Raw genomic sequence first — 27,968 nt, forward strand, 5'->3', positions numbered from 1 at the left:
TGGTTGAAATTCAGTGTTGACTCGACCTATTGTTTGTGATTTATGGCTATTGTTAGCGAAACGGGCCCCTCCCGCTAACTTTGGAAGCGCGTTACGAACGTACGGTATGGACTATCGAAATATCCTTTGACTATGTTTATCGCGTGGCTTCAAAGATCATGTGTACCGGTTTTTAAGACATTTGAAGAAAATATGTAGGAAAAGGAGCAAAAAGTGTGTTTTGGAGAAAATTCAAGATGGCGGAAAATCTACCCATACGCAAATGGTCGGGGCCTATATGGGGAGATGCGTCATGACCCAAGAAATCCAGGGAAAAAAGAATTTTCATTTTCCGACCTACGGTTCAACAGTTACAGGCCAAAACGTAAACTGGGCTTTTATAGCGCCACCATGAGGCCAAATGACACTATTATTTATTATTTAATCCTTGAAATCATTATGAACCTCCTCTCCAAGTCTTGAAACTGTAGCCCCTATGGTTTGCGAGAGAAAAATAAGTTTTGCGATTCCCATTATAAGTCAATGGGGAAAATTAATTCACTAATAAATTATTATCAATTAAACTATAGAACCTTTCTCTTAGCAACTTGATAGCACACGATTCCCGATGAAGCCGGTCGATTTGACATATGGCGCGAGTGTGTGGTGCCAAAACTGTGGGAGGAGTAGCGTGCCAAACTTTGGGGAAAAGTATGGACAGAAAGACTTAAATAAATATATATGAGCGATAACAATAAGTCTGCCCATGCTATGCATAGGCACACTTAACTAGAATTGACAGAGTCAATTTTGACAAGTGTGCCTGCAGCGCGCTAAACGCGCGACCTTGTGCGGCGGTTTGGACCGTGAGACCGTCCGCCGAGTCGTCCGCGTTTCGTCGTGATAGGGTCGGTCCCCGTGAAAAACGCGTTCTGGCATGAAACGGTTACGTTTCGCGCGTGTGTGACGCCCCCTAGGGGTCGAAGTGGAAATGCTTTTGGGGATCCGTTGAGTATGCCACCCCCGACCTGTGGTTGAAATTCAGTGTCGACTCGACCTATTGTTTGTGATTTATGGCTATCGTTTGCGAAACGTGCCCCTCCCGCTAACTTTGGAAGCGTGTTACGAACGAACGGTACGGACTATCGACATATGCTTTGACTATGCTTATTGCGTGGCATCATAGATCATGTGTACCGGTTTTTAAGACATTTGAAGAAAATATGTAGGAAAAGGAGCAAAAAGTGTGTTTTGGAGAAAATTCAAGATGGCGGAAAATCTACCCATACGCAAATGGGCGCGGCCTATATGGGGAGATGCGTCATGACCCAAGGAATCCAGGGAAAAAAGAATTTTCATTTTCCGACCTACGGTTCAACAGTTACAGGCCAAAACGTAAACTGGGCTGTTATAGCGCCACCATGAGGCCAAATGACAATGTTATTTTTTATTTAATCCTTGAAATCATTTTGAACCTCCTCTCCAAGTCTTGAAACTGTAGCCCCTATGGTTTGCGAGAGAAAAATAATTGAATGTGAGTTTTTGCGATTCCCATTATAAGTCAATGGGGAAGCGTTACGTTTTGCGCGTTTGTGACGTTTGTGACGCCCCCTAAGGGTCGAAGTGGAAATGCTTTTGGGGATTCGTTGAGTATGCCACCCCCGACCTCTGGTTGAAATTCGGTGTTGACTCGACCTATTGTTTGTGATTTATGGCTGTTGTTTGTGAAACGTGCCCCTCCCGCTAAATTTGGAAGCGCGTTACGAACTAACGGTACAGACTATCGAAATATCCTTTGACTATGTGTCTTGCATGGCTTCACAGATCATGTGTACCGGTTTTTAAGACATTTAAAGAAAGTATGTAGGAAAAGGAGCAAAAAGTGTGTTTTGGAGAAAATCCAAGATGGCGGAAAATCTACCCATACGCAAATGGGCGGAGCCTATATGGGGAGATGCGTCATGACCCAAGGAATCCAGGGAAAAAATAATTTTAATTTTCCGAGCTACGGTTCAACAGTTACAGGCCAAAACGTAAACTGGGCTGTTATAGCGCCACCATGAGGCCAAATGACGCTATTATTTTTTATTTAATCCTTGAAATCATTATGAACCTCCTCTCCAAGTCTTGAAACTGTAGCCCCTATGGTTTGCGAGAGAAAATTATTGAATGCGATTCCCATTCTAAGTCAATGGGGAAAATTAATTCACTAATAAATGAATATCAATTAAACTATAGAACCTTTCTCTTAGCAACTTACTAGCACACCATTCCCGCGTAAGCCGGTCGATTTGACATATGGCGCGAGTGTGTGGTGCAAAAACTGTGGGAGGAGTAGCGTGCCAAACTTTGGGGAAAAGTATGGACAGAAAGAAAGACCTAAATAAATATGAGCGAGAACAATAAGTGTCCCATGCTATGCATAGGCACACTTAATAAATATGAGCGAGAACAATAAGTGTCCCATGCTATGCATAGGCACACTTAATAATGACAAGAACTAAAGTGTGCTCGCCTATAGGCGAGCCCACAATGACAATATCTAAAGTGTGCTCGCCTTATAGGCGAGCCCACAATAATGACAATATCTAAAGTGTGCTCGCCTTATAGGCGAGCCCACAATGAGCTTCAGACTGTTTCAGACCGTTTTCAGAGAAGCTCATGTCACAGTGTAATCTGCCCCTCAACCCCTTTAGGTGACAGTACCCCTTTAAACAAAAAAAAATCTAACAAAATAATTTACTGCATCTTTAAATTATATAATATCAACAATTTGTGTAGGCCTAATTTGACAAGGCTCTACCGACACTTAAAAACTATTCTCAATTTATTGCAAATGTGTTGCAGCTTAAATCTGTGTTAGCAGCTCCAGCTTGATACAGTAGTGTGTAGCTGTGGTGAGAGAGAGAGAGAAGTTTCCCTGTTCCTTTATTGGACGAGAGCGCTGGCGCAGTTGCCATGTCCGCTTATTATAAGCGACTTAACATTTTAAGTGTTATTAATACTGACAGCCATGAGCGCTGCCATTATAACTTGATTCCAGCAACGGCAGCAAGTGTTTTCTTTTTTTGTTTAGTTTTTCTTACTTTTGGGATTGGCTGCCGAATACCCTACTGCATAGCCTAATATGCATAAGAAATATAACCATTACCACCAGCTGTGGGGTTGCGAAAAGGGCCCTTTTTCCTCTTCTTTTTTTTTTTTACCCCTTTTCCCTAAGAAGGTCCTGACTGATGCTATTTGTTGATTCCCCCCATTTTATTTTTATTTTGTATTTTTTTTTTGCACTGATTTATAAGGCATCTATCTCATTTGAGATTAATTTTCGTCACTTTCAATGGCCTATAGTCATATTTTCTAAAAAGAAACTGAACCAAATATATATTTTTATGAGAAAAAATAATATATATAATTTAAAGAAAGAAAAAAAAAAAGATACATTGTTTTAAGAAGGTGACATTTTGCAGCTTGCATTGCTTGTTTCCTTTACATTGTTGGGCAACCCAGTGGAGTCTAGCCTCGTTGACAGCTGTGTGTGTGTATGTTTTACACTCTATGGTGGCTGATCATTACCACTGACCACTGATAGCTGATCCATTCACAAAGACGTACCGCCGTTTTACAAGGTCAGCTCGCCTTCACATACACAAACACACACGCCAATAAAAGTGACGCAGAAAAGCAGCCTTCCGTGACAAAACTGAAAGGATGACAGCACTGTTTACGCCTGTCTGTGTAGTGTGCACTGTGTGACACTGCTAGCTCATATTATTAGCATAGGAGCTAACATCAGCAGCAGTGACAGTCAATAGGCTCCTATGCTAATAATATAAGTGTAACAGTGCTGTTACAATGTAACACTGACTGAAAAGACACGACTAAATATGAGTCAGTTTGTTTTATTGTTCAAACAGACAGACATTGTAAGTTCCTCACGTGCCTTGAGCTGATGATATGAAGCGGTCAGTTGGTTAGGAGGACACCTGGACACTGTCACACACCTGCCATGTTGTCATGATTAAAGTTAGATTTGACTTTGATTGATTGATTGATTGATTGAAGACTTTATTAGAAGTTTGCATAGAAAAAGGTACAGTTTAATTCAAAAGATGATCATGGGCTACAGCCCCATTCTTTGAATGGCAGCGTTCCACCTCTGGCATGCACTGTCTGGTTGAACTACTAAAAACTATAAGCTAATGTAGCCCCATATAGAACCTCACCCGTCGCTGCGTCCTGTTGTGCTAGGACGCAGCGACGGGTGAGGTTCTATATGGGGCTAAAGCTAATGATGACACTGACAGCTTGTCATCTGTTAAATTATAGGTTATCACTGCAAGTGATGTTCACGAAGTGAATTTAGCACAATTTGACCCAACTATGGTTCTGCTGATGTTGGCTGGCTATCTCCAATTTAGCTTTGTATTATGTATTTTTCTAACCATGGAAAATTAAGCTTATCATGTGTTGTTATTATATCACATTTCAGTGTTTTCCTTCTCTCACACACTTCGTATAAACCTTTGTTGTGATTCTTTTCAATCTTGTTTTTATTCTCATTTTATTTTGTTACAGTATGTAGACAAAGCACTGTGTAACAGTCTTATGAAAGGTGCTACATTATTTTAATGTATTATTATGATTTGAACTAGGTTACTATGGCTGACCAACAGGAGGACATCACATTCCTAAAAGGACATGAATTCTTTGGCCATAGCTTCTCTCTGCATTCAGAGTCCAGTGTGAATAGGTAGGTATACTGTACCACCACTGTACACAGTCATAGATCAAGCTTGTACAGTAGATTAGCTATTATCACTTTATATATAATATACTAGTAAGACGCCTCAGCGCGCCAATTCTTGGTCTTCTGCCCAGTGATGTATATCGGACCAGTTACCCATATATGGAGACCCCTGGTACCCATATATGGAGCATGTACTGTATATGGAGATATGCTGCTGAGAGCCCAAACATGCTTACTCAGTTATTCGTTATGTGAAAGTCCTATGATGTCTATGACATCTGACATCATACCCGTTTATGCCCATACATGGAGATCCCTGTCTGTAGAACCAGCCGTTAGTGTGGTATGTGGCCGATATGTGGCCTCCATATATGGGCATTCCCATATGAAGTCCTGTTAGATATGGGCTTAATACTGTTTTTGCTATGGTTCCATCATCGCCGTGTCAGGTGACCTTCCGGTTACCCTGGACATAATTGGTGACTAGCGAACAGTGCCATCCAGCATCAAAATAAGGATAGGTCGTCAAAGTCGTAGGTGGCGGCCTTGACCAATGGCAATAATTCATCAAAGTCGTCACGTGAATATAACAAGGATTCCAAAGACCTACGTATATAATGTACTTGACCCGGGTACTAGGCTCACCAGTATTTCCCTCTACGCCAAATCCATTTGCGGATGAGCAAATAAATGCAGCAATGTGACGCATTGTGAGCTTGTACATCTGCTCCTGTTTGAACCCAGAAACCTTTGGACGCTAGGGTTTATCGTGTGGTTGGTTAGCATGATGCTATTGCTAACTGCGTCTTTGTGTGGGACAGAATCTACATGGACTACAACGCCACCACGCCTCTGGATCCAGAGGTGATCCAGGCTGTTACCGAGGCCCTTCAGGAAGCATGGGGAAACCCCAGTAGTAACTACACCGCAGGTGAATGTTTGAATACTGCATCAAAAATGTTATAGTTGTGTCATTCAAAGTCATACCGTGTAACCTTTTCAGTTAAGCAACATTTAGTTTTAGTTATTTTTGATATAATCTTTCACTGTTACATGTTTCACAATAATTCTTCCCCAATAATTTGTTTTTGACAACTTTTCTTAACACTATTAAAAAGGACAACTTTGTTTTTTTACAACAAGGGTTCATATTTTAGATTGTAATTAAAGAAAAGAAAAAGTGAGTGTTAAAATGTTTTCATTTGCTTCGTTCTATTGTTTTATCGCGTTTACCGTGCTAAAATGTGGGGCATGCGTACGCAAGTGGCTAAATATGTCTTTTTAGACACAATAAGCCAGCAGTTTCTTCATTGCTATTTACAGTAACACTTCTAGCCCCCATAAGTCACATCCAACCATAAAAGGTTGCGTTGTATCTTGGGAATGGGCTTATTCTGTCTGAAATGACATATTTTGCCACTTGTACGCATGCCCCCAAACACTGAAATAAGAATCTCTAAAACAATAGAAAAAAGTAAATGAAATAATTTTAAAACTTATCTTTTATATTCTTTAATTACAATCTAAAATATGAACCCTTGTTGTAAAAAACTAAAGTTGTCCTTTACACTATTTTCACGAGCGTCTGCCGGTACTAGAGACATGCAGCATTCCAAAAAGACGAAAGATGAATGTTACACATTATGACTTCATCAGTTTTCCAGTATGTTATGGGAATTCATTATTTGTAATATGATTATAGCCTACATACAGTACATTGAAATTGTTATGTGTGTTTGTAACGCTTTGTTTATAAGGTGTCAAGGCCAAAGCCATCATAAATCAGTCCAGGGAGAATGTAGCAAGAATGGTTGGAGGGAAAGCAGAAGACATCATTTTCACTTCAGGTGGAACTGAGGTACGCTATCAACTTAAGTTTACATTACATGTTTACATAAATATTTCGCACACTCTCATTTGGAAAAGCCTTTACAAATATTTGAACATTATTGGGGCGGCCATAGCTGAATGGGTAGAGAGATGCCACCTGGGAAACAGATGGTCCAAGATTTGATTCCCGGGCCCGGCACTGTGTCGAGGTGTCCCTGAACAAGACACTTAACCTTAACTGCCCCCCCCCCCCCCTGCGCTCAAGTCTGACCACTTGAGCAGCAATCAGCTGGGTGAAGCTGAAAACAGAATTTCTCCCACGGGAGAAATACAGTGCTTTAATACAGTGGTCCGCAACCTTTTCAGGCCGCGACCACCCATATAATTATATTTTAACCCCCCACCCGATGAGTTGGGCCATTACATTTTGTATAACATGGTTCTGTGGTGAAAATAGCAGATCTACATGCTCACAAGCATGTAGATCGGCTATTGTCACAATTTATGCCTCTAATATTTGACAATTTGGCCAATTTTTAATTTGTCATTTTAGAGATATTTAAAAATCCACCGTTTGAAATGAGCATATACCCTCTATACACTTAAACTTTATGTTGGTTTGTTTACTGTTGAGAGAGAAAACAATGTTGCACATTAAGTTAATCATCTGGGGACCCCCCAAAATAATTTGGGGACCCCCCTAGGGTTCCCACAGGTTGAGAACCACTGCTTTAATATATATATAAGTCATGCCTGGGACTCACAGGCAGAGCAGACATACAGTACACACAGGTTTTGTGAATTCATAGATAAATAAATTATTCCATTCTTAATTGTTTCTTTTTACAAAATGTTCATGGCGCTTACCTACTCTGTAGAGAAAGGTATCTGCAATAAAGCAGACAGCCCGCAACAATCCAAGTTAGATGAAGGCTTTTAGGTGCACGGCTCAAAATAGCATATGAGAAAGAAGTAGTCGCCAGCACTCAAGGAATCTCCTTTTTACATGATTTTATTTACCTCAATGGACAGAGTCAACGGACGTGTTTCGACCCTTCGGTCTTCTTCAGCGTTGTATCAACGCTTACCTATTCTGACCATAAGCATCTGCTAACGGGTATGTTATAAACCATGCGTAACAGGCTAATAACCTGGTGTTCCACACTGCCATGGAGCACTACAGAAGAAGCTGTGAGGCCGCAGAACAGAACGAAGGGCTGAGACGTCAGCACAATGGAAGCGTTGACCCTCCTCACATCATCATCTCCAACGTGGAACACGACTCAGTCAAACTGACAGCACAACACCTTCTGAAAGAGGGCAGGGCAGGTAGGGCTGTCACAATTATTACATAATCGTCTAATCGCAATTATTTGACATAATCGAGATTATTTTTCATAATCGTTTCCATGTTGAAACATGTTCATATATTTTAAAAAAAGTCAAAAATAGTGGAAATAGACGTGACGCTTTGTGAGCTTGTAGATCGTCTATTTCCACTATCAATGTTCTTTTTTAAGTATAAAGTTGTCAAATATGTCAGTAATTTCTTTGTATATTTAGGTTATGTGTCATATCTACCATGTGCAAATTCAAAGCCTAAAAGCCAAACAGAAATGTAATTGTCAACGACAAAAACACAATTAAATCGTTAATCGCAATTATTTGAGTGACAATTAATCGTCATGTAAAATGTCATAATCAGGGGCATAATTAAGGGCAGGTAGGAGAAGCTGCAACATGTCATGTATTATGCACTGTATACTATACAATACATCATATATTAGTGTTGCAACTATTGATCATTTTAACTGGAAACCATCCAGCATTCCAAAATCTGCGAATGGCAACAAACCGCTCCGTTTTCCGCATTGGCACAATTAAAGTTTGGTGTGAACCCTAAATCTTTTTTATTTTTATTTTTTAAACACAGAAACGTTGGGGTCGTGTTTCTGTGCTAAAACTGATTGATTGATTGAAGAGTTTATTAGCACTAGCAGTTTGCAATAGAAAAAAGTACAGTTTCATGACAGCACAAATCACTGGTACAAGGTCAACTAAAAGGAGATCCTAGTAAGCATTACGGCTTATTTGCACAGGAACCACTTTATGTATCTCATATAACATTGAAAGACATACAGATAGAACATAGTACTTTACATAGGATAACATCAATTACAAAAGCAGAAGAAGGGGACAAAAAAAAGAGGGGGGGGGGGGGGGTGGAAACATATGGGGGCTTAGTCTATTTACATGTCTCGAGTAGCAGCCGCCTGAAGGTGACTTTTCATACCAATTTTGAAGGAGGCTAGGGATTTGTACTCCTTTAAGGCTTGCGGAAGGGCGTTCTACATGTTGGTGGTATAGCAGGAGAACGAATTAGACTAGAGCCTTGTTTAGTGTTAAATCTAGGTTGAACATGATTAGTGGAACTGCCTCTGGTGTTGTGATCGTGGACATCCTTGACCATTAGGAAGTAGTTTGACAGGTACATGGTTATCTTGGAGGTGTAGTGTATCGTACACCAGGCCCATTGCAAGATGCTGTACTCTGTCAGCTATTTTGAGCCACCCCACCCTTTCGTGGTGATGAGCGGTGAGGTGGGACTGAGGAGGAAGACCAAGCACGACCCTAATCAGTTTGTTCTGGGCTGTTTGGAGCTTTAACTAAAAATGAATGCACAGGCTGCCTAAATACCCTATTCAAAGTAGTTCACCCAAAAAATGAGTCTTCTATCGTTTACTCTCTTGTTCAATACAATAATCTTCGTTTGTATAACATTCCTTTATGGTGGTGGAATGAATAATCAAAAAACAAAGACAAATTCTTGATTGAAATAAATAAGAAAGAAATAATTATATTCTTAATTTTTGCATTCTTCATTCACCATAAAGGAGTCTTTATTTTGGTAAAAATCTGCTTGTATTCAAGACATCACGGAGTGAGTAAACGAAAAATAAATACATTTATCTGGTGAACTACGCCTTTAATTTTGCCTCAGTCGCAGTCACAGCAGCTGATATTTGTTTTCCCCTCAGATGTGACCTGTGTGCCTGTTTCCAAGGTCACGGGCCGGGTGGAGGTGGAGGACATAATGGCTGCCATGCGCCCCACCACCTGTCTGGTCTCCATCATGCTGGCCAATAACGAGACGGGAGTCCTTATGGTAAAGTGTGCTTCTTCTTACTTCGGTGGTCTCAAACGTCTGCTATAACAAATGTTTCATGAGCAAGCCATTAAAGGAGTAGTTCACCCCCAAAATGACTTTTTTTCTATTGATTAGTCACGCCATGGAGAGTAGAGTTCAACATTTTTTTTTGGTTTTTGTCACATTACTAAGACAAAAATTTTATTCGAGTAAATTTACCCCCATTGATTCTGTATGCCATCCGGAACGAATGGGGGTAAATTTATTGTTATCACATTTTTGTCTTGCGACAAAAAACTAAAAATATTATTGAACTCTAGTCTCCATGGCGTGACTAATCAATAGAAAAAAAAATCATTTTGGGGGTGAACTACTCCTTTAACTATAAGAAAGTTAGCAACACCAATTTTATAATTTTTGAAACTTATAAAAGATCTTTGTAATAAAGGATCGGGCTGAAGCCTTGACCAAATTTTGACATGTCATAGACGTCTTTGACGACTGACGTCCTACTGTAGATGAATGACAACTTGGGGCAAATATGAAACTAGATTTACTAGATTCTTTTCTTTTTCCATTGAAGCATTTTAAATCAAAGATGGTACAATACAGACAAATAATAGCTTACATTTACAAAATTCTTAGCTGTGCCACATTTTTTTATGCAATACTTTTTCTGACCGTTTTGACAAATACCCCATATTGGCTAGTTTCTAAGAAATTAAACCAAAACTAAAACTAAGCCTTTAAATAATAAGGGTAATAATAATAATAATAAATACATAGAAAACCCACCTTAAAAATGAAATATAAGTCAACCAGATCATACTGAATTACTGCTAGCGTGCATAACGTCCTCATAGCAGGACTTAAGTCTAGTACACGTCGTCAGGTTTGGTGGGTCCTCCAAAGAGGATGATACAATCTCCCAACAACATCCTTTACTTCCCCTTGGGAATCCTTAATCCCTTGGACTCAACCTTCTTCCAAGAGAAGGCTGGATTGAATTTTCCTGATCATTGAAGGCCTGGTTCCATCAAATATGCTCTCCATTTATCTCCTAGTCCTAGTACTTCCGGGGGTCATTGGTAGTTTTTTGGCTGCTAGAAAGATGCAATTGTGGGAAATTGCGAGTGGGGTTGCCGTGTTTGCATTTTCCCATTCAAGTCAATGGGGTTACTTACACGGCAATCACACTTCCTCCATTGACCCCATGCAGTTTTGGGGTTACTCTATAATGTCTTGCACCACCCCTTCATATGAACTCAATGGACTTTTGGGGTTTGGGGTTACTCTATGACAGGGGTGGGCAACTTTGATGATGGTGAGGGCAACTATATTTCCACCTTCACTCCAGATGGCCACGTTTGCCATTCTAGTATTGCATAGGCCTACAATAGAAGCAAAAATAGCAGATCTTGTAGATCGGCTATTTTTGCTTTTTTTGAATTGGAATCCTGAATTATTTTTTGTTATTGTGGGCTCGCCTGGAAGGCGAGCACACGTATGTTATCTTCATTATTTATTTATAGCTATATGTGTATCTCCTCAAAACTTTGGCGCGCTTCATCTCTTAAACGCTTACACCTTTCAACACCATTCAAATTTTTATGTGTTCAGCTTACTGAGGACAAGTGTGCTTGTATTTTTGGTTTTGAAATGTTTTGTAGTATAAATATAAAAAAATAAAAATGTTTAACTTTAAGCACCCAATGCATTTCCAATGGGTCCCCAGAGTGGAGAGAAGGATAATAGACCCATGTTTATGTTAAGGCGCTGTGGCTGCAGTGTTCACACTTCAGATATGCTATCTATATCATTGCGTTCACACAGGTCTGCTCTCTGATTTGATCCAAATGTCTAAGCTGTGTGATGTATAAAACTATAGTTATAGTTAAAACTATAAATAAATGTCCCTCTCCACTCTACTGATTACACAGCTGTGATCAAGAATCAAGTCCGGGCGATGGGATGTAAATCCCATAGCCATATATCCTAGAGCCCGCAGGGACAGTCAGCCATATTAGTGGTTGTTGTTGGTTGTCAGGGAGATATCAAAACCAATGCATTTCCAAGTCAGATCCACAAACACAATAAAAGCCATGCTCCACTCCTCAGTCTGGAGTGGCCACATAGAAGAACGCCTTGGTTATAGACATAGTGGAGGACATATGTGATCTGGGATTGTTAGCCTACAGCAGTGCTACTCAACCCGCGGCCCGCGGGCCGCATGCGGCCCTTTCCGCGTGTCTGTGCGGCCCGTCATGATCATGCCAATAAAAATATGATTTTTCTAAGCCTGTGAAAGTTAACGCGAAACGCAAAACGCGGTGATGTTTGACCCTCGGTGCACTCCGTAGTTAGGGATAAGAGTCAGGAAGTGAATGCAGTCAATATTCACGCGAGCACAGCAGTGCAGACTGCAGAGATGCAGGCGGCTACACTACAACGAGACAGTCAGACAGACACACATATGCGGAGATTTTGCACCAGACAACCACAGTCGGGCTCACTGGAGCGGAGACGCATGACGGTCGTGCGATATGAACGGCCGCGAATCCCGCGATCGTCATGTTTCAGGCTAAAAGACCTAGCCCTTGTCTCCGCTGCTTGTCTCTCCCTCCGCAACTCCGCCAGTCAGCTCCGACTATAACTCTATGGCACCGACAGTGCAAGCATTCCAACAGATCGCGCTGCAGCCAAGGAACTATGCTTATTACCACAAATCTCCTCCAACGAGCTGTTGTGTTTTACAAAGCTCAAAGCATCAAACTGTTTTACAAGTACAGTGCATCTGAGGCTGAGTTGAACTGTACTTGAGTTATTTTTCCAAACAATAACTCTCTTCACCAAAAATAGCCGATCTACAAGCTCACAATGCATCTTGTGGTGAGCTTGTAGATCGGCTATTTTTGGTGAATGTCCCCCAAGAATAGGGATGCTGGGGTTTGAGTGATTGAATAATAATACCCAGACACAGGGGAGGTTACAAAAAGGTTGAACCAGAACTGTTCATTTTCACTTCCCATTTTGTGAATAAAGCCTAATTTGATAAAAAAAAATCAAATGTCATCAATTTCATCATTCCATCCATGACAATCTTTTGGTTCAATGAGGTTTGGCCTGGCTTATATAGATATGGAAATGTGGCTGTTTTCTGTGCGTTTCCTTAATTATTAGACTGTATACTGTACAAAATCGATGTAAACGTCCAAAATAGGACCGTCATTTTAAGCTTGCGGCCCTTTGGACTTTTGGTATTTTGCTGAGTGGCCCCTGAGCCATCTCAAGTTGAGTAGCCCTGGCCTACAGTATATGCACTCAATATACTCCACTACAGTTGGAGTCCATTTGACAGTTGCTGGTTCCCAAACACAGAATCAAAAATGTAGATCTAGAACACATAGAATATGTACAGTACAGTAAGGTTCAGTAGAGTACAGTAAAAGTACAGTAAGGTTCAGTAGAGTACAGTAAAGTACAGTAAGGTACAGAAAGGTACAGTACAGAAAGGTACAGTAGAGTACAGTACAGTAAGGTACAGTAAAGTACAATACAGTACAGTAAGGTACAGTAGAGTACAGTAAAGTACAATAAAGTACAGTAAAGTAGAATAAAGTACAGTAAGGTACAGTGGAGTACAGTAAAGTACAGTAGAGTACAGTAAAGTACAGTATAGTAAGGTACAGTAGAGTACAGTACAGTAAGGTACAGTACGGTACAGTAGAGTACAGTATAGTATAGTACAGTAAGGTACAGTACAGTACAGTAAGGTACAGTAGAGTACAGTACAGTAAGGTACAGTAGAGTACAGTAAAGTACAGTAAGTTACAGTAGAATACAGTAAAGTACAGTACAGTAGAGTACAGTAAAGTACAGTAAGTTACAGTACAGTACAGTACAGTACAGTACAGTAAGGTGCAGTACAGTATAGTAAGGTACAGTACAATACTGTAAGGTACTGTACCTTACAGTACCTTAAAGTATCCTATTTGTTGGGTTGGAACCGAGCCCACACTGTTTCGAAGGAACAGTATTTCTAGTTTCTTAATTGGAATCCTGAAATGTAACATTTTGATTTAATTTCAAACGCATTTATATAGCCATGTTAACTTTATGAACCTAAATGCAAATACATTGGACATAAAAGAAGACATTTTAATCCTACTATACTACTCATTTAGCTACTAATATAGAATGACGGAATTAAAGCAGGTCATGTTTGAAATTGTAACAGCTGAAATCAATAATATATCAGTATTCTGATATTAACCTGCGGGCCGCATTAAGTGAAGGTGGGGGCCTCATGTGGCCCCCGGGCCGCCAGTTGCCCATGTATGCTCTATGAGCAGCATTCCCCGGACGTCACCAACTGTATGGAGGAACTTTTAGCCAATGAGGAAGCAGCAAAAACCTTATAGAGTACCTTTTAGCCAATGATAAAGGTTATCATTGATAAAGATAAAGGTGACCGAGAATGCTGCTTCCTCATTGGCTAAAAGTCCCTCCAAAAATTTAGAACAGAACAATAATGTGTTGCCTAGTATAGGCAACCACACTAATATTAATAACTAGAAAGATGTAATTTGAAATTGTGAGTGTGGTTGCTGACGGTTGCTGACTATATTCTACAGTAAGCTAACTGTCAACTGTCAACCCTATCCCTGCCATTTCCAATGGCAACGGAAAAGTCTATAAACAGCCTATAAACAGTCTATAAACAGTTACCCTATAAGTCTATAAAGTTTCCCTATAATGTGTTGCCCTGTCTAATACTAACACTAATAACACTAACACTAATAATCCTAAAAACCAACATGAAAAATAGATTGTGATACGATTGTGGATCGGGATTCTGCCTGAAAAGAATCAAGCCAGTGTGAAGTGAGTGGTGCTGTTGCTGCTGCTGCTGAGGATAGACCTACATGACGTCACATGATAGGGACATACGGACATGTATACTGTACAATTCCAGATGTAGGAAAGTTAGCTCCGCTCGAAAATTCCCTGATGAAATCTTTGCCATATTGCCAACCCCTATGAATAGTTTCATCAGCATGGGCAGATGGGCATATACTGATGACATAAGGCATATCCATATGGGAATAAAAGGGGCAAGCACTGACAAATACAGAGATCTCCATTTATGGACATACAAGGGACAAGGACTGACAGACACACAGATCTCCATACATGGGCATTTCAGTCACATCGGCGGTGGCACATACTGTAGGTGTCAAACTATAGTTTTAGTTGTAGACAAAGGCTGAATACCACTGGAAGAAGCTATGCTCAGTCAGCAGTTGGTCTGTGTCAAACACACTGATGTTGTTGTACTAATGGTCCTTGACCTGGTCCTCTTGGCCCCCAAATACAAACATCTTTCTGCCAAGGATGGTGACAGAGTGACCTAAATTTGGGCCTATTCCTTATCACATGTCAATAATGAAATATATGCAGAAATATATACTATAACTAGACTGCACTCGAGGTGCCAACTTGCTGCCTGTGCACTCGTGGCTATATATGGCACAACTTTTACACCAGCAGAGGGTGCAAGTGATCGGTGCTCCGTATGTGTGTGGGTGGGATGTGTCTGTCAAGTTCCAACTTGCGCCTTGTTACAGCTCGCACTTGTTGTTGGTGAGGTCACCAAGTTGGTCACGTCACCCTGTGTTTTTTCAAGGGTTTTCCCATTGGATGACAGACACCGCCACATACAGAAACACTGAACGCAGTACTTGCGCCTTCTGCTTGCGCAAGAAACTATATCTATCTATCTATCTATCTATCTATCTATCTATAGGCCAAGATCAGACGGGTAAGGATCTAGTTATTTTAATAATGCATTGATTGATTGATTGATTGATTTTTAAAAGGTTCATTCTTGTTCGCTACTGAAAGTTTTTATTTTTTTAACAATCTTATGTGCAAATGAGGGTGTGGGACGACAGGAGTGGGACTGTTGGAAAATAGCAAGTAATGTTGGTAACACTTTATATTAAGGCCATTTATAATGCATTATACCACTTGTTATAAATGTTTATAATCATGCATAACAGCTTATAACCACGGTTATAATGCATGCATATTTATAAGTGCATGCTTATAATGCATTATTATGCAAAGTGGAACAGCACATTATAACTACCATAACTGACTTAGTTATAACGAGTGTTATAATGCCTTACAAGCGCTTTATAATGCATTATAAATGAGCTTATAATGCATTATAATGCATTATAAAGGCAACCTTAATATAAAGTGTTACCGTAATGTTGTTTGAACAATCGATTTGATACTTTCGCGGCTTTTAACACTTCACTGCCCGTGGGCAACATTACACCAACAAATGTTATTAGATAGAAGTGCAGAAAGACAATAAACAAAAAGAGCAGATAAGTCAAATCGAGCAAGTAACAAAAGAAACAACAGAGAGCTCAGCCGTTAACATCCTTTATGACCCGTGTAATCTGTGACCAGGATACATGTTCAGCAACCGGTCTCTTGTGTGTGCATGTGTGGATGTGCAGCTTCTGAGCGCCCTGGGGATATTATGGACATAATTGCAGGCTCAAGACAAGCGCTGGCTCACGGGATCATGTCCGTGAAAATGTAGGGTTTTCACGCATCCAGTAGAGTACCACTGGGCGATGTTATCTTTTCACAACTAGCTTGCGACTGCTGGCAACTGAGCCACGGGTGGGAGAGACACTGGGCGGCCGTGGCCCTCCGCTCAGACACCTGCTCCAGCATGGGCAGCAGGAAGCTGCTGAAGCACCGGGCTTCCTCCTCGGCCCACTCATACTTCTCCACCAGAACATCTTGCAGACCCCAGTGCTTCGGCTTGGTGATGTGTCGCAGGTCACCTTTCTTGGTGAAGAAGTCTTTGGAGTATTTTCCTGATGATATCAGCTCGCTGGGAACCTTACCTAGCAGCTCAATGATCATTGCTATGTGGTCTTCATTTTTAGAGTAGTCTTGCCCACTGCGGGGCTCAAACAGGTAGTCTCCTGTGGCCAGTTCAAAAGCCATGCATGCGGTGCTCCATATGTCCGCTGGGGTGCTGTAACTAGCCCCCATCAGCACCTCTGGAGAACGGTATTGCCGCGTCTGGATGTCCTCTGTAAAGTGCTTGTTCACCCAGCAGGCGTTGCCCAGGTCAGCAATCTTGACCTGCAATTTGTCAGCGTTCAGAGGATCCAGGGGGTTTACCAGCAGACTACCTGCTGCTTTATTCTGATCCTCCTCAGCACCTCCCATGCTCCATCCTCCTTCCATTTCCACCACCTCCTCCTCCTCTCCTTCTCCTTCCTCAATCTCCCTGAACCTCCTCTCAAGCAGCTCTGCCTGCTTTTTTTGCTTCTTCAAAATCTTCTTTCTTCTCTTGGACATCTTGGCCATTGATTTGGATGCCGGGGCTGCACTCACTGCAGAAGCAGAGGGTGGCAGGGCACCAGTCCTATGCCATTGAGCTGCCTCGGCAGCCATCTTCTTGACGTAGGGCTCATTGACCATCAGAAGGATGTTCTCTGGCTTGATATCCGTGTGTATGATCTTACAGTTGGTGTGGAGGTAGTCCAAACCGTGCAGAACCTGTCTGATGATGCTCTTGACACAGGGCACAGGTAGGCCTTGATAATTAGACTTGATGATCCACTTGAGCAGGTGATCACCCAACACCTCAAACACCATGCACACATGCGTGCCGTTCAAGCCAGAGATCTTGAAGTCATCCAGAAGCTGTACTACTTTCCCTCTACCGTTGTCACTAGGGTCTGTATTTTCCACTGATTTCAGGAGTTGGATCTCATCCAGCGCCGTCTCGGTGTAGTGTTCAGCGCTCTTCACCACCTTCATTGCCACAAAGCGCTTTCCCTGTATGTCCCAGGCCAGCCACACGGTGGAGAAGTGCCCCCAGCCCAGCTTACGTATCACACGGTATCGCCCGTTGAACAAGTCCCCTATCTTCACATGGTGATATCCACCCCTGCAGTAATCATCTGGGTCCTCTTGCTCTTCCTCATCGGAACCTATGATATCGTCATCCTCCTCTGGTAGAGGGGAGTGAGCCTGGCATGCCTGTGAGCCTTCTCCATGAGCACAACTAGACCAGGATTTCTTTCCATTCTTCTTAGGCTTCGTCCTTTTGTTCCTCACCTGCATCACAAGTACGTTTCTGTCCATATAAAGGGGAACCTTCCCTCTTCTGTTGGCACTGACAGTTAAGATATTACGTGGCAACCCCCAAGCCACTTATAATAACTGCTGTGTAAAGAATGAAGAGTGTTGCTGTGAGCTATCACTTATATTGGTTCAGTGGCACCAACATCATGCTAAGTTTGGTCAATCCGTGATGCCAATTTTAACGAGGTGATGTCAGAACGGGTCAGCTATATCCTTGTGCTGAGCTGGGATGAGGTGATGTCAGAACAGGTCAGCTATATTGTGATGTCAGAAGAGTGACGGACAGACGTGAGCTGGAGGCTTCCATACTAGTAAGACACCTCAGGGTGACTTGCGACCTCAGGGTGACATGCGTCGCGCCAATTCTTAGCCATCTGGCCAGTGATGTATATGGGACCAGTTACTCATATATGGAGACCCCTTCATGATAGTTATGTTATGTCAAAACATGCCCATATATGGACATTACCAAATATGGGCATTCCCATTTATGTCCTTAATATTGATAACATAATATCCTTAATAATGTCCTTAATATTGACAATATAGGAATCTCCATATATGGGCATAAAACGTAGGGCCTTGGTTTGATGCCTGTGGATCTCCATATATGGGCATAAGGGGGTACCCTAACATTCTCATTTTCGGCCTCCATTTTCTGTACAATGTCACGTGACATCCCTTTTATGCCCATATATGAGTCATTCTGTACCACATCACTGTGATCAACTTTCGCTTTGCCATGCAATAAACTTCAGAGCAGTGATGACAGTGAGTCACAGTGATGTGGTACAGAATGACTCATATATGGGCATAAAAGTGATGTCACGTGACATCACTTCCTGTACTGAAAAACACGTGACATCACACTGACATCTGACACAAATGAATTCAGTCCTTGTCCCTTTTATGCCCATATATGGAGATCCCTGATGTCATCAATATTAAGCCCATGCGTGTCACAGTGCATGACACCTCATCCCAGCTCATCCATATTTGGGAAAATATGGACACATTTTGTCCAACTTAAACAACCAACCGCAACGCAAGTCACAATTCCGTCCTTGTCCCCTTTATGCTCATATATGGAGATCCCTGATGTCATCATTATTGCGACCGTAGGTCGCAGTTTAGTATGAGAACCGGCACATCAAAAAATTACAGTTTTATTCATTCAGTACGGGAAAACGGGGGAAAGAAAGGAAAGAAAGGTGGTGGTCTGGCAAACGTTTTTTCAGACACCATAAAAATTAAATCTTTATCTCTTGGTACTTTTTTATCCTTTGAATACCAGGCTATGATACTAGAGAATAAATCCTCTGTTTTAATGATCAGTATTTATCGCCCTCCAAAAAGGAGTAAAGCCCTATTTTTAACTGAAATATCTGAATTTTTATCCATCTGTTCCACAAATTATGAGAAAACACTGATCTCTGGGGATGCAAATCTACATGTTGATAACGCCACAGATGTTGTGGCTTCGAGTTTTTTACAAGTATTACAGTCTCTAGATTTTATTCAACATGTTACTGGGCCCACACATAAGCACGGTCACACCTTAGACCTGGTCATATCCAAAGGGCTGAATGTCTCTATTGACAGAGTTGTTGTTAAGCCAGAACTATCCGACCACTATTTACTATGTTTTAACATGGCGGTCTCTGACCCAGGAAATAACAATAACATAGAATATACTATAAAAAAACGATTTTTCAGCCCATCCGCAGCTGAAGAGTTCCCCCACTATCTGGCAAGCACCCACCCCCTATCCGGTTCTCCCTCAGTGAACGATTTGGTTCAACATTTTAACTTTAGACTAGAATCAGCTCTAGACAAAGTAGCTCCGGTAAAAATAAAAAAGAAACACAACTCCAAGGTCACACCCTGGATGAATGAGCATCTGCGTAAACTAAAGAAAGAATGTCGCAAACTAGAAAGAGCTTGGAGAAAAAAAAATAAGCTCACTATTCACTTGGATATTTTAAAGAAATCAACAGCTAATTATAACAAAGCTATGCGTCTGGCCAGGCAGGCCTATTTCTCGGGCATTATAAATGAGAACAAGAATAATGCTAGAGTGCTATTCTCCACCATCGATCGCATCTTAAACCCTCCTCAGTCATACAAGCAGTCGCTCCCTGCCTCTAAGGCTAAATGCAATGAGTTTGCAATATTCTTCAATAATAAAATCAGTAACATTAGAGCTGGTATCTCTAATAATGCCAGTGTAAACACTGTGATAACCACCAGCACAAACTCCCTGCATGGGCGTACAGTCCATACAGATGAATCCAGGGGGAGCCTGAATTCGTTCCTTGAAATTGATGAAGACCAACTTAGGAAAACAATATCACAGATGTCATCCAGCTCTTGCTCCCTGGATGCAATCCCCACCCCCTTTCTAAAGGAGGTCTTAGATAGTGTCATTGGTGATATTTTAGAAATTGTAAACTGCTCCCTGCACTCAGGTGTCTTCCCAGACACACTGAAGGCTGCTATAGTCAGGCCCTTACTTAAAAAACCTAATCTTGATCCCTCTATACTAGGAAACTATAGACCCATCTCTAATCTACCCTTTCTAGGTAAGGTAATTGAAAAAACTATTATTCTCCAACTAGATACTTTTTTGCAAAACAATAAGATTCACAATAAATTTCAATCAGGATTTAGGAAGGGACATAGTACCGAGACAGCCCTCCTGAAAGTAATCAATGACCTTAGAGTGGCTGCTGACCTCAAACAGGTATCCGTTCTCCTACTCTTGGACTTAACGGCGGCGTTCGACACAATCGACCACTCAATTTTAATCCTACGCCTGAAACACTGGATAGGCCTTTCTGGTACGGCCCTATCTTGGTTTTGCTCATACTTGAAAAATAGAAGCTATTCTGTCACTCTAGCTGACTTTGAGTCGGACAAACATAGCATATCCTCTGGTATTCCACAGGGCTCAATCCTGGGCCCCCTTTTATTTTCTCTTTATATTCTACCGTTAGGAGAACTCATCACTGCTCATGGGGTCAATTTTCATTTTTATGCCGATGACACCCAACTGTATCTTTCTGTAGCTCCAGATGAGTCCCGTGCCCTAGACCCAATGTTGGCATGTCTGTCCAGTATAAAATGTTGGATGAATGAAAACTTTTTGAAGTTAAACGAGGACAAAACAGAAATACTCGTAATCGGCTCAAATGAGCAAAAAGAATCAATGATAACGAAACTAGGCAGTCTGGTAAAAGACAATAACACGTCAGTAAAGAACCTTGGGGTTATCATTGATGATGAATTGAGTTTTAATACACATATTAACAATGTCACCAGGGTTGGCTTTTTCCACTTAAGAAATATTGCTCGAATCAGATCTTATTTGTCACTAGATGATGCAAAAACACTAATCAACGCGTTTGTCTTTTCGCGATTAGATTATTGCAATGCTCTCTTTTCTGGCCTGCCAAAGAAATCAACTGATAGACTGCAGCTCGTCCAAAATGCGGCAGCCAGAGTGCTTACAAAAACTAGGATGAGAGATCATATCACGCCAGTTTTAGCCTCGCTACATTGGCTTCCAGTATCTTTCCGGATTGATTTTAAAATTCTTTTACTTGTGTATAAAGCTTTAAATGGCCTGGCACCTTTGTACCTCTCTGAATGCCTGTCTAAATATGTGTCCCAATCTCACTGAGAGCCAGTCATCTCGGAAAGTACAGCTTTAGACAGGGACTGAAAATACCTTTTTTTTTTTTTTCTCACTAAAATGTGATAAAGCCACTAAAGCATTTCATAAATTTCAGGCTACATTTCACTTAAACGCCAGAGCTTAACTCTGCATGTAAATAAGACTTTTTTTAATTAATGTGAGAGATCGTCAGGTCATTTGCAGGTTAGAAATTTATTTAGAACTTGAATATCTCAAAAGTAGTATTTCAGCATGGCATCATTCTATAAGCCATATCTTCAAAACTGTTGGGTCAATCTCCACAACCAATATATCATTTTGTAGCTATGATCCCCAGCTTTCAAATGAAATGAAAAAATGAAAATGAATAAAAATCCAATGACTGGCTCCCAGCCAAATTGGGACACATATGTTCCTAATCGCCCACTCAGGTCTTCTAACACGGACCTGCTCGAGGTGCCAACAATGACTTACAAAAAATTTGGCAAAGCGGCATTCTGTTTCTATGGGCCGACCGCCTGGAATAAACTTCCAGTCTCCCTTAGACAGGCCCCCACAGTAGATAGCTTTAAAACACAGCTTAAGACACACTTTTTTACACTTGCCTTTAGCCACATTTGATCTAATTGTGTTTTATACCATCATGGAAATGTTCGGTATTATGGTAGAGCTTTTATTAGGTATTTCAAGTATTGTTTTGTGTCTTCTGATTTTTGATTTTCTTTTATTTTTATGCTAATCATTTTATTATAAATCATGTGTACCTTTTTTCATGTGTACCATTTTTCTTTTTTCCTGTGAAGCACTTTGAGCTGCAATTCTTTGTATGAAAGGTGCTATACAAATAAAGTTTATTATTATTATTATTATTATTATTATTATTATTATTATTATTATTATTATCCTGTCAGTACGTCAACCATCTTTATGTCTCACTCTCAATATGTGAGCAGATCTTTTGGAAGGACAGTGTAGAGAAAGGAAAGGCAGCAAAGAGGAGAGAGAGACAGTAGTGGCAGTAGCCAGAACTGAAGTATTGGCAGGGTGGCCCTCCCTCCCTCCCTCCCTCCCTTTGCATTTACTTCATGGGAAGTTTGCACGACTGGCAGAAAAATAATACTTCACCAGTAAGACTCCCTAATCGGGAGATAAGTGCCGTCAGGTCACATACACAAACTTTAGAAGGCAATCGTAGCCAATAAGGAGGGAATATGGGAAATGGGACAGATCCATGTTGATGACCTGACTTTAGAGATACTGTGTACCGCTTTGTGTGATTTTAGGCCAAAGTCTGTCCAAAAATATATTTTTCAAAAATCCATGTGAGAAATGACAATGGGTGGAGGTTTTGATTTGCCATCCAAGGAGTGTGTGTGCAAAGTTTTTGCATTGATGGGGCCAACGGTGGCAGAGATATGACTAGGGCAAAAGTGTGACGTGACGGACAGACAGACAGACAGACTGACAGACTGACTGCCGTTGGAGCTTTTCATAGTAACTGCGACCTGACGTTTGCAACTATTCTTTCAAAGCATTCATCTTCATCTTCCTCTTTTGTGACTATAATTCATTAATTAAATTCTTATTTTTGCCTCAGGTGTCTTTGAGATTAACAGGTGTTATGTCACGTTGGCCCTGTTGACCACCTAAAAAAACGGATGCATGAATTCTTCCACTTTTGATCATGTTTAACATAGTTACATTTTCAGTCCCACTAGTATGAGCGCAAGGCTTTACGGGTGGCAGTGTGGTCCAGTTCAAACCACTTTGGTCCGGTTGGGTGTGCTGCTGTTAGACTCAAGGCGTGATGAAGAGGACTTGTAGTGACTTAAGTGTTTTCTTACCCCATGGAAAAGACTCCGTCATGCCATATTTACAATTCACTGCTGTCCTCATACACACACTGTGTGAATATGACTCAATGTAGAATATGCAACCGCATGAGGTTAGTTCATGCTTACATCAATAAGACGTGACATATATTTCTGTTATGTTGCTAGGATATTCGCAATAAATGTATTACGCTTGTTGATGTTCAATAATCAAATTCATGTCACTTTGGGTGGGACTAATTTTTCTTGATAAACAGCACAGAGTGGATGTCGTAATGTATGTACTGTAACACTGCCTCATTTGTCAGCTGACAAATCCTCCCATTCTGGAGCAAAACTTCTTCCAATCACTTTTGTTTTAAGAATTGCCTTACTGTAAAACACAACTCCTAAGAAGCGTTTTGTTCCTCTTTGTAGCCGGTTCGAGACATCTGCCAGAGGATAAAGTCTCTCAACAAACAACGACAGTATCTCAGAATCCTCCTCCACACCGATGCTGCCCAGGCTCTAGGGAAGATCCAAGTAGACGCCTGTGACCTGGAAGTAGACTACCTTACCATTGTAGGACACAAGGTCAGATCTTCACCCCTTAAACCCCTTAAAGGTAGCAAATCCCTAGCCTCCTTCACAATTGGTATGAAAAGTCACCCTCAGGCAGCTGCTACCCGTGACTTGTAAATAGACTAAGCCCCCATGCTCCCCCCACCCTTTTTTTCTGCCTTTGTATTTGATGTTATGCTTTTGAAACTGATATTATCCTAGATAAAGTACTATGTTCTATCCGTCTGTCTTTCAATGTTATATGAGATACTTAAAGTGTGGTTCCTGTGGAAATAAGCCTCGGCTTTCTAGGATTTCTCCTTTTAGTCCTCTAGGTTTTCTCCTTTTAGTTGACCTTGTACCAGTGATTTGTACTGTCATGAAACTGTACTCAGGCGTAGAGAAACCGTCATTAGAACACGGAGGGTTCCCAGTTCGATCCCGGGCTCCCCCCAAAGTTAGTGTCAAATAGTCTTTGAGCAAGACTCTGAACCCCTAGTTGCTCCCGGTGAGCAGGTTGATGCCTTGCATGGTTACCTCCACCATCGGGGTATGAATGTGTGTGTGTGAATGTAATGCACAATCTCTGTAAAGCGCCTTGGATAAAGGCACTTTATAAAATGCACCATTTACACCAAATATGTTAATCGACACGTTGCAATGCGTCGTGAGCTTGTAGATCGGCTATTTTTGCCTATTCATGCCTAGAGATTGCAAATCATTTGCTGAACCCGAATAAAGAGAAGTTCTATCTAACATTTGTGTTACATTTATAGTTCTATGCCCCACGGATCGGGGCCTTGTACGTGAATGGCCCTGGAACAAAAACACCAGTGTATCCCATGCTGTTTGGAGGAGGACAAGAGAGGAATTTAAGACCAGGGTAATTTCCTTGTCTGTTTCTTTGGCATCCTAGTCAATCAGCTACCAATGCATGCACGAAATCTTGACTGAAATGTGTGCGAGTTGAAGATTTAAACGTTTGAGTCTCCTTTCTCTCTGAATCTTGCAGTACTGAAAACACGCCAATGATCGCTGGTTTGGGAAAGGTATGTATTTGATCAGATTTCATAATGATTACTTTGTACTGCTATTCAATGAATAATGTACAATGTGATTTATATTGCATTAGGCTGCAGAGCTGGTGACCGCCAATCTGTCGGAGTACGAGAGTCGGATGCGGAGCACCAGACTGTACTTGGAAGAACGGCTAAGGGTACGAGAGTTTGCAACGGACAAACTGGATTTCTGTAAGGCTGTAGTTTGACGTCAGTACTGTATGTCCGCATTTTTTGCAGGCCGTTTTTGGGGAGGACAAGATCCACTTTAACAGCCATTTCCCTGGCTCTGACTCGCTCCCCAACACATGCAACGTGTCCATCCTGGGCCCAGCATTACAAGGTGATACCACCACACGCTTGACCCCCTGTTCTGTTGGGTTGCATGCACTGGTTCCCAAACACTGGGTTGGGACACATTTTTATGGGTCCCTTAATTTTTGGTTTCATACATTTTGTGTTTAATTATTATTTCAAAACGTAAAAAAATAAAAAGTTTTTTCCCCCAGTAATTTCAGAAAGAAATCAAAGAAAAATCTAAGAAATTCCATAAATTTAGAAAACAAGAAGTAGTTAAAATAGCCGATCTACAAGCTAATGCCACGCAAATTAACGTGATGCGGGCTTGTAGATGTGCTAGTATTTTCCCTAGTTTGGGTCCCAGACAAATGTCTTATTTCTCTTTTGGGTCTCGAGCTAAAAGGTTTGGGAACCACTGCTGTAGTCTGTTTTGACCTCCCGCTCTGAACCAATGCCCCCTCCAGCCTGTTTTGACCTCCCGCTCTGAACCAATGCCCCCTCCAGCACCCATAAGTGGGTCAGAGGCAGGTCAGCAGGTCAGCGCCTGGCCCCGTTTGTAAAACTACAAAGTCTTATGAATGATTAATCTGTCTCTCCCACGTTAGGCCGGAAGGTATTGTCCAACTGTACCAGGTTGTTGGCCAGCGTAGGTGCCGCCTGCCACTCACACAGCGGAGACAGGTAAAGAGCCTCTCTTTCTCAAAATAGAATAATTCGACAACAACAACTAAGCGAACCCTGCCGTGTTGTGGAAATGTATTTAGTGGGCTCTGGATTTGTTTTTCCGTACACTATGGCTTCGGTTTCAGATCAGGCTCTCAGAACCTACTGTAATTTGGGCCCTGCTCAGTTGTTGGTGCTAACCTTGAGTTCTGGAAACCCAGAAATCAGAACTTATACAGTACTTTGAATGTATTCTAAAATAGTGAAAATAGACCATCTACATTCTACAAGCTCACAGCGTGTCACCTTGCAACGACTTTTGAGCTTGTAGATCAGCTATTTTAAAAAGAATTGTACGTTTTTAATGACCTACGTTCCAGGGGTCGTTTTGGTTATCGAAACATAAAAACAAAAAACAATCACAGAACTTAAAGGCTTCTGGAAAGTTCTGGGTTACCCTTCGTATTCTAAAAGAGTCAGCCCAACAGTTATGAATGAAATAAGTCAGGAGATGTGCTTTTGTCTGTCCTCCAGGCCCTCCCATATCCTGCTGAGCTGTGGCATCCCCCCAGACGTGGCAGCGAATGCCCTCCGGTTGAGCATGGGGCGTGGCACCACGCATGCAGATGTGGATGCGGTGGTGGAAGACCTGAGGGACACGGTGCAGCTGTTGGAACAACAAACACACTGATGTACGCTATGGGGCTGTTAAGTATGACATCATTTTGTAGGCAGAGGAGAATTTCTGCCCCCAGTTTCCGTGAATCTTTTTACTATTTTTACTATTTACACATTTTTCTTCTCTTTGTTGTTGAAAGGAAAGTGTTAGAATTATACTTTAGTCGTTATTTTTGTCTCGGATCTGTTGAAATAGCGAGGGACAGAAAATGCTCTGGGGGCAGATTTCTCTTCTGCCTACAAAATGATGTCACGGCTTAAAACCCCCATGGACACAGTGCTGTTGTCAAGGACCACCCAACAAACACACTGATGTACGCTATGGACACAGTGCTGTTGTCAAGGACCACCCAACAAACACACTGATGTACGCTATGGACACAGTGCTGTTGTCAAGGACCACCCAACAAACACACTGATGTACGCTATGGACACAGTGCTGTTGTCAAGGACCACCCAACAAACACACTGATGTACGCTATGGACACAGTGCTGTTGTCAAAGGACCACCCAACAAACACACTGATGTACGCTATGGACACAGTGCTGTTGTCAAGGACCACCGATGCTATTGTTAATGTTTTTATCTACTTTATTTAATCAATATGTAAACTGCTTTTAATTTATTTAATGTTCGGTGAAGGTTAATTGAATTGCTTGTGAACATATGAACTTTCCTGGAGAATGCTGCCATTATTGAAGAATGGAAAACCTTGAAATGAATGGATGGATAGATAGTGGACGGACTGATGGATGGAAGGATGAATGAATGGATGGGTGAATAGATGGATGGATGGGTGGATGGATGAATGGATGGGTGGGTGGATGATGGATGGGTGGATGGATGCGCTGAAAGAGCATCTTGCTGGCTTGTTACAACCTCAGGTAAGTGCAGTACGTAGCTCATGGGTTCTTCTGCACATTAACTGCTCATGCTGTGCAGGACATCGTTGAATTATGTTTGAATTTGACTATGTTATTTTATTTCAGGTCATTGCTTGAATTTATTTAATTGGTTGAACTACTGTGACATGCTCTTGCAATCCTCTCCCATAGCCTATTCTATAACAGCGTAGTTTATAATAACAGAGGTATATGGTATTCAAAATCGAATGGTTATTGTTGTTTTTCATGTACATTTACTGAAACCGTGAGGTGCTTTAAATGCATCTTGTAAATTCCAATAATAAAAAACTACACACATTTTAATAATTTAAACATTCCTTTGTGTGCAATCTCCTTCCACGATGCCTATCATCTCCCAACATCTTCACGGTCGTTATTTTTGTTCTCTCCCAGCTGAATTCAATTTGTTTTAAATAGTTGTGAA

At 41.3% G+C, this 27,968-nt stretch overlaps 2 protein-coding genes across 3 annotated transcripts; one reads left to right on the forward strand and one right to left on the reverse strand.

The window, feature by feature from the left end:
- Positions 1-3,513: 3,513 nt before the first annotated feature.
- On the forward strand, positions 3,514-26,913 carry scly (selenocysteine lyase). Of its 2 annotated transcripts, none has more exons than XM_080725430.1 (13): positions 3,514-3,605; positions 4,632-4,729; positions 5,548-5,657; positions 6,484-6,584; positions 7,699-7,885; positions 9,595-9,722; positions 23,817-23,972; positions 24,716-24,822; positions 24,952-24,988; positions 25,072-25,155; positions 25,238-25,340; positions 25,903-25,978; positions 26,495-26,913. In XM_080725430.1, the coding sequence occupies exons 2-13, from the start codon at positions 4,638-4,640 to the stop codon at positions 26,649-26,651; spliced, it is 1,338 nt and encodes a 445-aa protein (XP_080581556.1). In that variant the 5' UTR covers positions 3,514-3,605; positions 4,632-4,637; the 3' UTR covers positions 26,652-26,913. The 2 variants fall into 2 exon arrangements, with proteins under 2 accessions (XP_080581556.1, XP_080581557.1); XM_080725431.1 differs by lacking the exon at positions 3,514-3,605 and adding an exon at positions 3,936-4,069.
- Positions 16,329-17,891, reverse strand: LOC308298497 (SRSF protein kinase 1-like; the record flags this gene model as incomplete). The annotated part of the gene is made up of 1 exon (XM_080742113.1): positions 16,329-17,891. One exon carries the CDS (start codon positions 17,889-17,891, stop codon positions 16,329-16,331), a length of 1,563 nt encoding a protein of 520 aa, XP_080598239.1.
- Positions 26,914-27,968: the final 1,055 nt, after the last annotated feature.

The sequence above is a fragment of the Nannobrachium achirus genome, assembly GCF_963921795.1.
Source record: "Nannobrachium achirus genome assembly, chromosome: 1".
NCBI classification, from domain to species: Eukaryota; Metazoa; Chordata; class Actinopteri; order Myctophiformes; family Myctophidae; genus Nannobrachium; species Nannobrachium achirus.

Excerpts from the sequence above, each read along its gene's own strand:
- scly (XM_080725430.1), top strand. The coding sequence starts at position 4,638 with ATGGCTGACCAACAGGAGGACATCACATTCCTAAAAGGACATGAATTC. Across the intron at positions 5,658-6,483 it reads CAGTAGTAACTACACCGCAG|GTGTCAAGGCCAAAGCCATC; the intron begins GTGAATGTTTGA and ends TTTGTTTATAAG. Across the intron at positions 24,989-25,071 it reads TGATCGCTGGTTTGGGAAAG|GCTGCAGAGCTGGTGACCGC; the intron begins GTATGTATTTGA and ends ATATTGCATTAG.